Here is a 16018-nt window from a genome sequence, read left to right on the forward strand (position 1 = left end):
TTGATACAGAGGAGAATCAAGGTTCCATTAGAAAAAGTAGTGTCTCTAGTAAACTTAATTGAGAGTTTTTTGAACAGGTCAAAAGTCAGTTTAAAAGAAATGCAGTCTTGACAGGAAAGGTAGCATTTTGTACAAGAGCAATTCCTGGTGCTCGAGCTTTTTTTAGGAGACTTTACGAGTCCATGTCATGTGCATCTAAACCTTTTCACTACATTAGGCTCACTAAGGCTTTAAATGAGGACTTGGAAGTGTTATTGCATTTTTTCTCCTCATTTAATGGGGTGTGTTTTATACCAGACAAGGATTGAAAACAAACACAACTTTGGAGTTGTATACAGATAGTGCAGGTAACCCAGACTTGGGGTGTGCTGCAATATATCAAAATCAGTGGGGTTGTTGGCAATGGCCTTTTGCTTGGAGAAAATTGGATTTGATTTGGGACATCACTTTTCTAGAGCTTGTACCAACAAAAATACTTCAAAGTCAAACAGGGTGATGAAATTGATTCGGCCTCTAGTATTAACATCCTTGAAGAGTAACATTTATTTTAAATCTATTCATGTTCAGGGCTACACAATTCTATTGCTGATGCACTGTCGCGATTTCACTTTCAGAAGTTTCGAAAACTGGCGCCACATGCCGAGGCATATTCTTGTATAATTCCACAGAGTTCTGGGGAATTTTCGATCTGAATTCCATTGTTTAATTAACTCATCTATTTCTAGTAACACCAGGTCAACTTATGACAATGCGCTGAATGCATTTAATCAGTTTAGGAAAGCTGTTAATTATCCATCAGTTTGGCCTCAAACAGTGCATCATATCATAAATTTTGTACTACACCTATCAAGCACCAATACAGCGTGCTCAATTTTTCATGAAGCTTAGCAATAGTACTGACCATACAAGCAATTTCATTGTGAAAAAAACCTGGTTATAGCTATGCAAAGGCGTAAAGAGTCCAAGGATTGGCGTGCCCCAATAACAGTAGAAATGTTGATGTCTTTCCCAAACTCTCTTGGATATGTCTGTATGTAAGATTTTGAAGCAAAACTTTTTTCAGCTGCCTTTTTGTTAGCCTTTTATGGTCTACTCGGAGAAGGGGAACTTGAGGTAACTAGGTTCAATAGATCAAAAGTGGTACAGTTTAATGATGTCGAACTGTCTGGTACCCATATTCAATTAACCCTTAAATATGCCAAAACTGATCAGATGGGTCATTCAGTCACTCTATCAATACCTAGAGCAGCTTCTGTTGTTATTTGTCCAGTGCAGGCTTTGGCAAGGTAAAACTTCAGGGTTCACTTTTCATCCACATGGACCACTCGCCCCTCCCCCGCTACCAATTTAGTTCAGTACTAAAGAAATCGTTGGAGATTAGGGGGTTCATCTGTAGCAATATCAAAACTCATTCCTTCAGAATAGGGGGGCTACCCGGGCACCTATGGTAGGTTATCGTAAGCAAGAAATCCAGAACATGGGAAGGTGGAAATCATTAGGTTATACGCTTGAGCACGTGCACTAGTACTGTTTACGTTAGCGGTATAGGCATATTAGGGTAATTATATGGTTAGTTAATGCCTATATAAGTGTGTTTATATATGATATCAATTGTACTAATAGTGTAAATAGTAAGTTTAGGGATTATTATCGTATGTTGTAGCTTCACGTGCAAGGACTCGCTGTCCCAAGTACAGAAAAATACGGAAGCCGGGAGAGACCGGATTGGTCGGATATACACATATATCATAGATGCTGTACTTATTCGCTATGTAAGCGGCGTACCACGATTACCTGATTGTTGTGGAGGTAAAGAGGAGACACGATGGAGTGTGTGCTCTGTTGTAGCCTTTACGGCTAGTACAACCTGAGAGTGGTTGTTATACTTATATTGGGCCTTGGCACTGAAGCCGGCGGGCGTCGAGGACAACAGTTTCGACGGAGTATTTTAATCAGACAGTTCCTGGTCTCAAGGAGACCGATATTACATCATCAGTATCAGGATTGAAGACATTGAACCCGGATGTGATATTTGTGATGCTACAAAGACTGTAGGGCTGTTAGGTTAATTTTAGTTGTATTTAAATATATTCAAATGTAATAATAAAAGTGTGTAAATTCGCTTGCTGAGTTTATCACAAGAGGATATGAGTGTTTGGATGTGAGTGGGGTTTTATAAAATAGAGAAATAGTAAAAAGAATCTTGTAAAGTAACTGTATATCTTATTGTATATTGCTTGTAATAATAGTGTATAATAATAATTGTAAATATGTATTTCCTGAATTTGTTATTATTTGGGTTACCTGTGTGGCAATTGCTCGGCTACGTTAGATTGGCATTGAGTGCACTTATTGATAGTGTTTATTAACATCTTTTGTAGTCATTGATAGAGTTTATTGAAATTGTTTGCACTCATTGACAGTGCTTTATATTCACATTGTTTGCTTTATTTGAAAAGAAAATGAATATTATATTAATTATGTGTTTGGAATTAATTTGAAAATTTAATTACATGTAAATGTCTAAGGGCAAATTCTACATTTAGAGAGTAATTTAACTTTTATTGATTAAAGTAACTAAATTTCTTTCGCTCAAGTAACTTTATGACTTTTGAATAAATTTTGGTCAAAAAGAAACTATGTGATGTTAACATAATGGAGTGAATGCTGGTATCCTCATTCACCTCTTTTGACTTCTTGGAATATTAAGAAATTTTGATTGTGATGTTGCCAATTACACCCATTGATGGGCGGTGCATCAAATAAAGCCGTGGCCTTAATCGCAGTATGTGTTTCTGTTATCTTTAATAATACTTTGATACATTATGATGTGAAAATATCACTATCGTTCTCTAGAAGATATGAGTAGATATACATACACATTGTTAAAATTCCCTAGCTAAAATTCTGACCTGAAACGAGCAGAATAGACAATTTCAGGTTTAAAAAACTAACCTGCAAGTCAATTTCATATAATGTTTTGGTTAAAATTTAGTCAAATAATTACTGGTCAAAGTGTCGTGTAAAGAGCAGAATAGTCAATTTTAATTTTACAAAACCTAACCTGAAATTGACCTGGATTTCAAATAAATATTAACTGAGGTTAATTGCAGTTCAATTGTTGGTCAAATTGCACGGGCAGTTAAGTCAAAAATTGATGCAGGTCATTTTCATCTCAAGTTTACTGTCAATGTCATTGCCTGTAATTGTTTCACTTTCAATATGGCATACACCGAATTGTAGCCATTTTAAGCAAATCAGAGGTTGCAATCACACTGTAAAGCCGATCGCCTGACACAATCACATTTAAAAAAAAAATTCTTCATTATAGAATATCGTTAAACCTTGGAAAAACATGTATGGAATGGGACTAAGATGATTTCCTATATCTCCTTGACCAGCATCGCCAGGTTACATAAAAGCGTATTGCCGTGAGAAATAATATTGTTGAGAATTGGATATCGTTGAACTCCTTTTGTATTCAGTTTCCATCCGCGCGAGGATATATCGCCACACGAAATGATAGTATAGATGTTAAAATGTAATAAAGTTGAAGATGTTTTTACAACGGAATCTCCCAGAGAATCAGAGTTCGCGATAGAGACGATGTTGGGAAACTCGCCAAACCGCATAAACAGAGAAAACATTGAGATGTTTCATGAAACTCCTAAGCCAATATCACCAGGGAAATCAGAGATTCTGAAAATGTGATGACGTCGTTGAAGTCATTAAGCCCGAGTCGAGGTAAAAAAAAAGTAGGGAGTCTAAAACTGATATGATTTTAAAAACAACCTCATAAGGCCAGACCAAACCGCCAAGGAGAACAGCGATGTTGTGAAAGAGATATTTCCGTGAACTCCTTAACACCACAACATCATTAGAATCAGAGATACCGAGATTGAGTTTAGTTCGTTGAACTTGTTCATAACGCAAAGCTGGAGAAACGACTATTTTTGATTAAGACTGTTTTGGAAACTCATGAAGTCCTCAATGCAAGGAGTAAGACATAGTGACCGGGACTTAGATACAAACAGGCTGGGAATAGGATGCTTTTGAAGAACTCGTTCAGCTCTACCATGGACAGGAAAACAGACAATGAGAATGAGATCATTTTGTAGATTTCTCCAGGTGAACAGAGATTGAGATAGATATAATTTCCTATCTCCAAGAGAAACAGAGGAGGAGAAAACGACAATTTCGTAGATCCTGTTAAAGCAGCTTATCAGAAGAAGCAGAATGTGAGACAGGTTAGATGCGTTCAATAATTTTGAAACACAGTTGAATAATATTTATCAAAATGTGACTATTGAATTTGTTTGGTTTTCTTAACACTTTCACTTTACTGACCATACAGAATGCGAGCGACCACCCAAAAGTAGCAGTGGCGGTTTAACTACTTCTGAACTATGAACTTTGTGGATATAAAAGACCGCATCCAGTTCATGGCCCGGAGCTTATGGCCATTAACATTCTTAATGATCAGGTCATGATGTTACTAGGTTACAGCATCCACACGCGTTTATAACCTCCTTCGACAAGTACAGTCGGGTAATGTTACTGTGGCAGGGACAGTCTGTCCGGTCCAGGTTTCGCCATTTGATTAAATGTATTGCATATTGCACCCAAAATTAACACCACTCACCTGGCACGTGCGGACTGGGAACGCGTATATCCCAGAGCTGAGCAAGGTATTTATCTTTAATATATTTAATTAGTATAGTTTTGCTATAAGTAGAAATTGTGTATGTAACATGCAAATGTTAGATATTACTTCTTGTATTACTTTAAAATATATATCTTTAATCATACATATTATTGGTAGAACCTCTGAGAGGTGACACGTACATGTATTTAGCCTGTCGGCCATATTGAAAATCCACGCGTAACATATTACTTTATAACTTTATAACCTTAGTAGGAAGTAGGAAATTACGTGTATTTCCTGTATATCCTAAAACTTGTTGTTTTTAGTAGATTTACCTATCTCTCTATAGGTTTTCCTTACCTGAACACGCTGCATATACATATATAGCTATTTCGGAGGAAAAACGAAAACCCATGTCACATTGATATAGAAAGTTTAAATTGTATAATTTGATTAAGCACTTGCATTATTTTTAATTGACCATGTTATATCTGAAAGTGAATAGTCGGGCAAAGAAAACCAGTCTAAATGCGTTCATTGGCCTTCCAAAAGTTCTCACATATTAATAGGACGGCCAAGTTCTGCTTAGTTTCGCAGTTCTGACCATTAAAATAAAGAAAAGTTGAAAGCATTGAAATCGAGGCTGCGTGGAAATGTAACCACAGACGTTAGTGAGCCGGGAGGACGTTTTATAATTCCCATAATTTAAATTAATTTTTTCGTACGCAGACAGATTTTTAAGAGAGATTTTATTTTTCTATTTCATAAGAAATAATACTGGATACATTCACACCATTTCACCAACTTTAGCCATCCTTGCCCGACTGTTCACTTTAAAATGAATGTGGAATGTCATTATGAAAAACGCTATAAGAATTATTATATACCTTGTAATTTTCCATTGTAATATAGTCAAGGAGTTTGGTACAATCTATGTAAAGTCATCGTAACGTAATATTGAATTGTGATGTCCATATGTAATAGTTGGTATACAGCTTGTTATTTCTATTGTTTTAGGATTTTTATCCATGCATATCGGCATAATAAAGAACAGGAGAAACTAAAACTGGTGTTGCGTGATTGCGTCTCTGTCCAACACAGGAAGATATCCCACCCTAGCAACTAGCGAAGTATGTACACGGCATTTATATGTATAAATTTCAATAATGAATATATATAAATTAATTTCCATGAATTTGAAATTATCAATATATTACCTAGGTCTAATATTAAATTGAATAAATGGTTTGTCATCAGTCTCAGTTGTGACTAATTTGGTAGGTTTATGTAGCCATAACAGGTAAATATATGGAGAAGTAATTTATGTTTATTGCCAATAAACACAGTTGATTTAACTTATCCAATTTCATACATAACCCATATGTATTAAGAAACGGTTTCTGACGTTACATATGATTGTTTCACCAATATAAAGTTTTTGTATCTACCTATTTACAAGGAATTTATTGTTATTTTACATCAAGCACACACTACTTGTTTCCAAAACGTCTTGGTAGTGTCCGAACAATACTATAAGACTCTTTCATATGTGGATATGAAGGATAGGGATATTCTACCCGAGGGTCACAAAATGTAGTAAAACCCGAGGCTTGCCGAGGGTTTTGCAACATTTTGTGATCCCGAGGGTAGAATATCCCTATCCTTCATATCCACTTATGAAAGAGTATTTTTCTTTCATACCACGACGTTTTACTGCAATTTTACAACTATAATATCCCGCCATTTTGAAATAAATTCGAAGAAATCCACGACTGGAAGTCAATTTCCATACATGAAAAATTACGTGATATTTTCAACACAAATTCCGTTGCTTGCATCTTTTATAGTAAAACTAGTCAATTTTGTGAAAAAAATATTAAAAATTTACCGAGGAAATAGAGATTTTGTTGACGCCGTGACGTCACGAGGCTTTATTGCGTGGGTAGCCATGCAATACAGCCTCAGGCGACATGAGTGTATTGCCCTAGACCAGCCAGTATTACACGTGTAGGTATGAAAGAAAAAATCATCTCTTATTGTCCCATGATTACTTTAGGTAGAAATAGAAATAGTATTTGCTGTTATTGGATTCATTGTTCATAAAATGCATACCGTATTGAATAGTTAGTTATTAACTATTACCAGTGTATATGTTAAAACGTTAATCAATCTTTATGTACGAGGAAATCCTTGTTAATTCACAGCATACATACACTACTTGTATAACCGGGTTGCATATATACATAAATACAATATTGCAATTCTGCTAATGGCAGTATTGCCAACAGGGAACGAGGCGTTTGATTTAGCTGATTCCCAATACGCCATCATAGCCATGTGAAAGTTCCCGAGTATTTGATAACAGATCCCGAGGAGAATGTTGGTTATCCAGAACCTCTGTCCTCCCTGGTGCTCATCATGCTGGACCTGTACCATGTGGTGTAATGCTTCATCACGTCCTCTGGTGTCTCCAAGCTCGTGGCAACACAGGTAGGTCAGGAATAACACGTATGGCAGAGGTGGCATCGCTACAAATTGCAAATCATTGGCCAGTTCTAGACATAGATGAGGCACATAAATGTCTGAACGCTGAAATACCATGGCTTTTGTGAATATATTCTGAAACGCTTCCAATGAATTATCACGACGTCTATGGTTACCATGGTGCAGATGCAAAAGGTAGGGAACGTCTGGAAAATCGTCATATCTATATCGCGAAGCAATATTTCTTACATCTCGGCTCATCTGCAGGCATTTGCTTATGTTTCCAATAACGAAGTAATACGTTGCCAAATGCAACACTTCAGTGCCAAATGAAGCGTTCGGGGACATCCATATCTTACATTTCCTTAGTCTTTTGTATCTTGTCTTGTTGTCTAGACCATTTTCATTATCACCAACATGTTGAATTATCAGTTTCGATGCAAGATATCTGAGGCTATCCATGGTATAGAAATATGTGTAAAGTACGTCAAAATCTGACTTTGAAGTAGATAAAAAGTGAAGCAATTTGTTCGTATTTCTTCTTGTATTTATGTTTTCTAAAGCTGCATATGTTTCCTGAACCATAGCAATAACATTTTCATCCGCAGTTATTGGACGCACAAGACGAACTTGCATGGAACTGTTACACAGATCTGCCCAAATCGAAGGTTTGTAGAAGTTTCCGACCGAAAGGCATAGCCATTTCATCTGACCATAGTTTTCCAAAATACCCAGTAATATTTGTTGATGCTGCCCGTGTACTTTCCTCTTGAACATGTTGTTGGCTGGAATGAAGTAGTTGGGACAAAATCCTGCCCTGACCCATGCAATCAGAACGCTGTAGCAAAACCAAAAACAATAAAACAGATTTTTGTCTTGCCAGAACATTTGACTTGTTTGCTCTATTGCATAAAACATGATTGTTTTCATGAAGTAGGAACACAAGATGTCGTCGTCACCAATGATTTATTTTAATGCTTTCTTTATTTGTTTTAAGAAGTATTTCAGCAGCGTGTACACTTTCACTTGGACGTAACTAAACGAGTGAACTAAACACTTTTCTGCTACTGCAAGCGAGATTCTCCATTGTAAAAATGTATCTTCTGAACACTTATCTCCAACTGGGACAAGATGACATCCTCCTTTCACAATCTTGTCTATCAATGTTTGAGAGGGCCAGCCATGCATACGTGTACGGGTAATCCATTCTTTTGCTTCTTTTGGCCAACTGTAACATGGAAAACAATGAACCAAGTCATTTTCACTGTCATTGCCATACCAACCCATCACTGTACAACTTGGTCCGGTAGATTTCCTATTTGGACATATGACTTTGGTTTCTCTGATAATTTCTTCCCTGTATAGATCACTTGAAATAAAAATAGAATTTCCAATTTCAATTAGGAAATTATATACTTGAAAAGGAACTTCATCTTTCATCTGAACTACCTCTAAGTGGACAAAGCCAGGGCGACAGTCAACTGCCTCTCGAATGTACAGAATTGTTTTGTTTGCACTGTATAGAGGTATACTATCATCAGGGTACATCACTACAACAGATTTGTTTACTAGCATAGCGTCCAAGTCTGATCCTTTCTGAAAACATCCTTCTGCATTGCTTCCAGTTTGAATGTAATCATAAATATCACCACTCTCCATACGATCTTTTAATACGATTCCTCTTCTCCTAATGTTAAGGCACTCCTCCGTCCCAATATACTTCCTCTCCAGTAAAGTGGACAAGAGCAGAGACATCCGCTCACTCTCCGTGGAACTCATCATCGTTATCTGATCTGTGGAGATACATAGAAGAATACTTCAAAAAATGATAAGTATCTTATTATTACTGAGACAACAAACCTGTTGAATCAAATAGTTATTATTTAAAGATTAACTTTCTGTTTTATTTAGGTTATAACTACAATGGAACACGGAACGCGAAGCCGGTTATGTACAATTTACCCGTGTTCCATTGTAGTTATCCCCCGATAACCTAAACAAAATAGAAAGTTAACCCTTATATTTACAGTTTTATTATTTGTCACTGTAAGTTCCTTGCGTGTATATATTTCCATGTTGAAAGAAGAAAAAAATGCATTTATTTGGTTGTCGATAAATTTCGTTTCTGAAACGATATCATTGGAACAGCCTATAGTTTCAACCTTTTGACACCATGGCAACAAAACGAACAACTACTTTCAATAGTTTACATATTTTAATTTCTTTACCTTGCAAAATAGTACAAGCAGGTATAGGTATGATATTTCATAATACAAAAAAATCAAAATTCATTCAATAATTTGTAACAAATCATTCAATAATTTGTAACAAAGATAAATTGTACACGGGACTTTATTACAGCGCGGGAATTTCATAATTTTTATTATGCATCATTGACTGGATCTACTTGACGATGTTGAACTGGAAGGAGCAGTTACTGAAGCTTGAATTTGTCAACATTCCTGACTGGATAGTGGGTAACACCGACGTATTTTAGATGGAGTGTGTTGGAATTGAAAGATCGTTTTGAATTTGTGTGAAAACCGGACGAGTGACTGTGCTTGTGACTGGAACACGTGGGACAATCGCCATTACACCGTCAGATAGGCTTACACCAGTTGAACTTGCTACGGAGGAAAGCGTGGTACTAATGGACTGTTTTTGTGAGTTAGAACAGTCTCGTGAATACGATCTAATATATGCTTCATTTTTGTGTCCGCTCATATACATTATTTGGCGAGTTTCAAGCCCAGCATCACTCAGACATTGGATCACTAAAATCACGTAAACAGTGCGCGGTGTACCGTGTGGAACAGTGCATTTTTACAAATGTCGGGTAAGAAATTTCTGAAAGTGTGCTTACCAAGTGAGTTGGCACTGAACGAGACTTTTTCAGTAATGGGAGACGTCAGTTCATCTTTGTTTATTTGATTAAATATCAATATTTCGACTGGACATAAAGAGGAGTTTGCAGCGTATATTCGCCGGTCCGACATGGCCTCTTCGCTCACAAGGCCACCCTGATAATGTTTTTGTTTTGTTTCTTGTGTGAGTCTAGCGTACTGTTTTCCCTGCGGATCTTTGACTAATTCAAATGAATGTCCCCTGACGCATTCTTTCTTTCAACAGACCTCCAATTTTCTTGTTTAAAGTTTTAAAGCTTTGTCGTGAACAATGTCAATATTTCTGCCTATATCAGACAAATGTCTATTTATAGCCGATCTAATAGATTTCAAAGTGTTTTTATGGTATTCTGCCGCCTGTTCACGTGGCATATTTGCAGAAATCCTTTTCTCGGGATCATTTGGCTTGGCCTCACAAAAAATTTTCCCAGTTTCGCTGACACCTCTTCTTTGCTGACGGCTTTTAGGTCCATCGCGTTCCTATACGTCTCACAGTGCCACTCTAAAAAGCAAATTAATTTGCATATTTTGCTAGAATTATAGTGTTTTTTTTTAGTTTAGATTTTCTTTTAATCTTATTTAATTTCAACCATGATTTTTAATCAGTTCTTAGGCTTACAGTTATATCAAATGTTGTGACCAAGTGATGATTTAAAATGCACTCGATGATGTAAATGCTCTGACAGATTTGAAATTAAAATTTCTGTATTGCATTTCCAATTTGCAGTGTGTTTATTAACTGCACATTTTTTTAAAATTAATGCTACAATGTACCTTGCAGGATCTTTATCCCCCATTTCGTACTCTTTTTCGTAGTTTTTGCTTGGTTGAGGTCTTCCAGTTGTTTCAATTGTTCCTCAGTTTTTGTTCCAAATCTCTTTCTTTTCTGTTTTACATGTTGGAACATTAACGTAAACAGAGGTTGGTATAATGGGACTCTCCTGGGCTGGTAAATCGTCAAATGCTGGGATGCCTAATACCTCGGACATTGAAAATATATCTTTGATATCAAGAAAATCAGACGTCTGTTTTTATGACTGAATAAGATCATCGAAGTCTTCATTGTCCAACTTGTTTTCCTTCTCAGCCATGTCTGGAAGGTCTATTGCAAAATTTCCATCCATGTCAGATTCCTTGTTAACGCTGGCTAAAGCAGACGACCCTTTGACGCTTGATAATGCACGCGAAACTATTCCATTTCTGTAATTTTTCCTCTCGTTTAATTTTTTTTTATTTTTTTTTTATTTTTCTTACACTTAAATCCCTGGACAATGGAGATGTTTACATATAAGTATATGAAGGCGTGTTTGTGTTTTAGTTGAAATCTCGGATCTGTGACATCTATAAATAGCAAAAATAACGGGAATCCCCCGCATACCCAGTGAACACAGTACATGTGTTACTACACGCACGAGAAGGACTAGAATTAAAAAGGTTATAGAGTCAATTACAAAGGTATCTGTAAATAGTAACAAAGATAAATTGTACACGGGACTTTATTACAGCGCGGAAGGATATACTAACGCCTATTGAAACTCGATGTGATTCGGTCACAAGTCGCGGGAATTTCATAATTTTTATTATGCATCATTGACTGGATCTACTTGACGATGTTGAACTGGAAGGAGCAGTTACTGAAGCTTGAATTTGTCAACATTCCTGACTGGATAGTGGGTAACACCGACGTATTTTAGATGGAGTGTGTTGGAATTGAAAGATCGTTTTGAATTTGTGTGAAAACCGGACGAGTGACTGTGCTTGTGACTGGAACACGTGGGACAATCGCCATTACACCGTCAGATAGGCTTACACCAGTTGAACTTGCTACGGAGGAAAGCGTGGTACTAATGGACTGTTTTTGTGAGTTAGAACAGTCTCGTGAATACGATCTAATATATGCTTCATTTTTGTGTCCGCTCATATACATTATTTGGCGAGTTTCAAGCCCAGCATCACTCAGACATTGGATCACTAAAATCACGTAAACAGTGCGCGGTGTACCGTGTGGAACAGTGCATTTTTACAAATGTCGGGTAAGAAATTTCTGAAAGTGTGCTTACCAAGTGAGTTGGCACTGAACGAGACTTTTTCAGTAATGGGAGACGTCAGTTCATCTTTGTTTATTTGATTAAATATCAATATTTCGACTGGACATAAAGAGGAGTTTGCAGCGTATATTCGCCGGTCCGACATGGCCTCTTCGCTCACAAGGCCACCCTGATAATGTTTTTGTTTTGTTTCTTGTGTGAGTCTAGCGTACTGTTTTCCCTGCGGATCTTTGACTAATTCAAATGAATGTCCCCTGACGCATTCTTTCTTTCAACAGACCTCCAATTTTCTTGTTTAAAGTTTTAAAGCTTTGTCGTGAACAATGTCAATATTTCTGCCTATATCAGACAAATGTCTATTTATAGCCGATCTAATAGATTTCAAAGTGTTTTTATGGTATTCTGCCGCCTGTTCACGTGGCATATTTGCAGAAATCCTTTTCTCGGGATCATTTGGCTTGGCCTCACAAAAAATTTTCCCAGTTTCGCTGACACCTCTTCTTTGCTGACGGCTTTTAGGTCCATCGCGTTCCTATACGTCTCACAGTGCCACTCTAAAAAGCAAATTAATTTGCATATTTTGCTAGAATTATAGTGTTTTTTTTTAGTTTAGATTTTCTTTTAATCTTATTTAATTTCAACCATGATTTTTAATCAGTTCTTAGGCTTACAGTTATATCAAATGTTGTGACCAAGTGATGATTTAAAATGCACTCGATGATGTAAATGCTCTGACAGATTTGAAATTAAAATTTCTGTATTGCATTTCCAATTTGCAGTGTGTTTATTAACTGCACATTTTTTTAAAATTAATGCTACAATGTACCTTGCAGGATCTTTATCCCCCATTTCGTACTCTTTTTCGTAGTTTTTGCTTGGTTGAGGTCTTCCAGTTGTTTCAATTGTTCCTCAGTTTTTGTTCCAAATCTCTTTCTTTTCTGTTTTACATGTTGGAACATTAACGTAAACAGAGGTTGGTATAATGGGACTCTCCTGGGCTGGTAAATCGTCAAATGCTGGGATGCCTAATACCTCGGACATTGAAAATATATCTTTGATATCAAGAAAATCAGACGTCTGTTTTTATGACTGAATAAGATCATCGAAGTCTTCATTGTCCAACTTGTTTTCCTTCTCAGCCATGTCTGGAAGGTCTATTGCAAAATTTCCATCCATGTCAGATTCCTTGTTAACGCTGGCTAAAGCAGACGACCCTTTGACGCTTGATAATGCACGCGAAACTATTCCATTTCTGTAATTTTTCCTCTCGTTTAATTTTTTTTTATTTTTTTTTTATTTTTCTTACACTTAAATCCCTGGACAATGGAGATGTTTACATATAAGTATATGAAGGCGTGTTTGTGTTTTAGTTGAAATCTCGGATCTGTGACATCTATAAATAGCAAAAATAACGGGAATCCCCCGCATACCCAGTGCACACAGTACATGTGTTACTACACGCACGAAAAGGACTAGAATTAAAAAGGTTATAGAGTCAATTACAAAGGTATCTGTAAATATTAATGAGATAACACACCTGTATAATCAAAAAGTTATTATTACTGAGATAACACACCTGTATAATCAAATAGTTATTATTACTGAGATAACACACCTGCTTAATCAAATAGTTATTATTACTGAGATAACACACCTGTTTAATCAAATAGTTATTATTACTGAGATACAATGTAACACACCTGTATAATCAAAAAGTTATTATTACTGAGATAACACACATGCTTAATCAAATAGTTATTATTACTGAGATAACACACCTGTTTAATCAAATAGTTATTATTACTGAGATAACACACATGCTTAATTAAATATTCATAATAACTGTTGCTTTGTCTTTCTTCGCTTTTTGTTTGTTTACCACCACAGACATCTGTTACAGACAGTAGTAAGGCATTTCGTATCGATTTTAAAAGATTGATTTGATATCTGAACTTGTGATTTTGACGTCATATTTTGATTATGACGGTAGTATTGCCTGTGTGGTCGCGATAGCGGAATAATTAAAAGTGTGTCTTAATATATTTATGACTGGGTTATATGACATGGCTGAACGGGTCGTTTATGTTATAATAAGTTTCATAAGCAAAAATAATTAATTAATTAGAAATTTGTTGAAAAGGTGGACACAGGGGATTCCCTTAACATATACGAAGAGTATTGTTAGTATTGTCATTTCAGGCCCTTTATGCCTTTTTTCAAAAAAGGCAAAATGGATCAAAAGTACATAACAAGTAGTTCTAGACCTTTAACATTGGAAAATTTTCACGAAATCGGAACGTGAGCAAATTTTGCAACCCCAACTTTAGTATATATTGTTACATTGAAAGGAATGGCATAATGTTCTCCCATACTTCCTGATCATAGTCAAAATCAATCCCAATTTGGTTTGTCAGGTTATTGGAGAATTATTTATGTTAAGTAAACTATAAAAATCTTGAAATGGGAAGAGATAGCTCTATCTTATACAAATGGGTTGTAAGGCAGCTTACATACACTAGACAATTCATTTGTTGATGGTTGATTTGATATTTGAACCTGTGATTTTGAGTAGCTGAAATAGAGGATTGTACATGACTTGTAATGTCGTATAAAAAGTAATGTGCATGTGGTGGGTCCTTTTTGATCCATCGCTCTTTTATTAAGAAATTATTGTATTAGACAAATTGAAGCATTTAATATTCCACGAGGCATTAGGCGAATAAAATATTTAATTTATAGTTTAATAAGTCTCATATTACACACTAGTGTATTAATCATTTAATTTATGTTAACGAAATTATAAAAAAAAATCAATCTCGTTTTTCTATAATAAGGTGAATTTAGGCTCGAAAGTGACGTTTCTGTCTACCGAGACAATCGTGTGACGTCATATTTTGATAATGACGGTAGTATTGCCTGTGTGGTCGCGATAGCGGAATAATTAAAAGTGTGTCTTGATATATTTATAACTTGGTCATATGACATGGCTGAACGGGTCGTTTATATGATGATAAGTATCTATGTCAATGTCATTCATAGGAAGAGTATAAGAACACACTTACCATGCACTTCAACAGCATCAGTATAAACTTCATGAGTTATCGAAGAACGTTCCAGTAATCTATTGAATATGTTAAATGCGTCAGCTCTCGGTATGAAAATGTACATCCGAAGGCCTTTATATAGGTTTTGTCACACATGTCCCGGCAGGTCAAAAGTTAAAAGTGAAATTGACGTAAACTGATTTTAAGTAGTGTATTATCCTCACATGTCCAAATATAGACAATAACTGGTAATATGTTAGTGTGTTTCCCTGTTTACGTAACAATTTAGAGAAGTTTCATGACAAGTTTGAAATAAACAATATTTTCTAGTGAGAAAAAGTACTGTCTGGTTTAGAGGCTGCATCTTGATTATCTCCATAAACAGTATGAAGAAAATAAATAGAGGATCTTACACTCGTGACTATGTAAATATGAAATTTATCAAACGAGTTCAATAATTTGATATGCCACGAGCCTTTAGGCGAGTGGCATATCGAATTATTTAACGAGTTTAATAAATTTCATATTGCATAGTCATGAGTGTAAGATTCTCTTTATCACATAACTTTTAATAATAGAAATATACGTAAAACTTTAGATTTTGTCTCTATATAAAACAGTAGAAATCCGGCTTGGATGTGGCGTTTCCATCTACTGAGAAAATCATGCGACGTCATAGATAGAGTATGACGTCAAAACTACATGTGACGTCACAATAGTGTTATTACACATGTGTCTTAGGATATTTATGACATGGCCGTTTGACATGACTGGACGGGCTAGTTATGTGATAAATTGTATTATATAACTGTAAATAGTTTTTATTATCATACAAACTTCCTCGTAAAGTCTCCATTATCTTAATCGCGACCTAACATGTTTCGGGAATAATTG

At 35.9% G+C, this 16018-nt stretch overlaps 2 protein-coding genes across 2 annotated transcripts; both read right to left on the reverse strand.

Moving 5' to 3' along the window:
* Positions 1 to 4691: 4691 nt before the first annotated feature.
* On the reverse strand, positions 4692 to 8059 carry LOC138307554 (uncharacterized). Its single transcript, XM_069248356.1, has one exon. The coding sequence runs from the start codon at positions 8057 to 8059 to the stop codon at positions 6860 to 6862; it is 1200 nt and encodes a 399-aa protein (XP_069104457.1). The 3' UTR covers positions 4692 to 6859.
* A 36-nt stretch (positions 8060 to 8095) lies between these two features.
* LOC138307555 (uncharacterized) lies at positions 8096 to 15994 on the reverse strand. Its single transcript, XM_069248358.1, has 2 exons — positions 15143 to 15994; positions 8096 to 8922 (listed from the first exon to the last, which is right to left on the reverse strand). Exons 1-2 carry the CDS (start codon positions 15246 to 15248, stop codon positions 8096 to 8098), a joined length of 933 nt encoding a protein of 310 aa, XP_069104459.1. The 5' UTR covers positions 15249 to 15994.
* Positions 15995 to 16018: the final 24 nt, after the last annotated feature.

Source organism: Argopecten irradians, chromosome 14 (assembly GCF_041381155.1).
Source record: "Argopecten irradians isolate NY chromosome 14, Ai_NY, whole genome shotgun sequence".
NCBI classification, from domain to species: Eukaryota; Metazoa; Mollusca; class Bivalvia; order Pectinida; family Pectinidae; genus Argopecten; species Argopecten irradians.

Bases quoted from the DNA above. Each gene is read 5' to 3' on its own strand.
- LOC138307554 (XM_069248356.1), bottom strand. From the start codon at position 8,059: ATGAAAACAATCATGTTTTATGCAATAGAGCAAACAAGTCAAATGTTC.
- LOC138307555 (XM_069248358.1), bottom strand. From the start codon at position 15,248: ATGTACATTTTCATACCGAGAGCTGACGCATTTAACATATTCAATAGA. The intron at 8,923-15,142 runs GTAAGTGTGTTC...GTATCTCCACAG, and splicing joins TGATGCTGTTGAAGTGCATG to ATCAGATAACGATGATGAGT.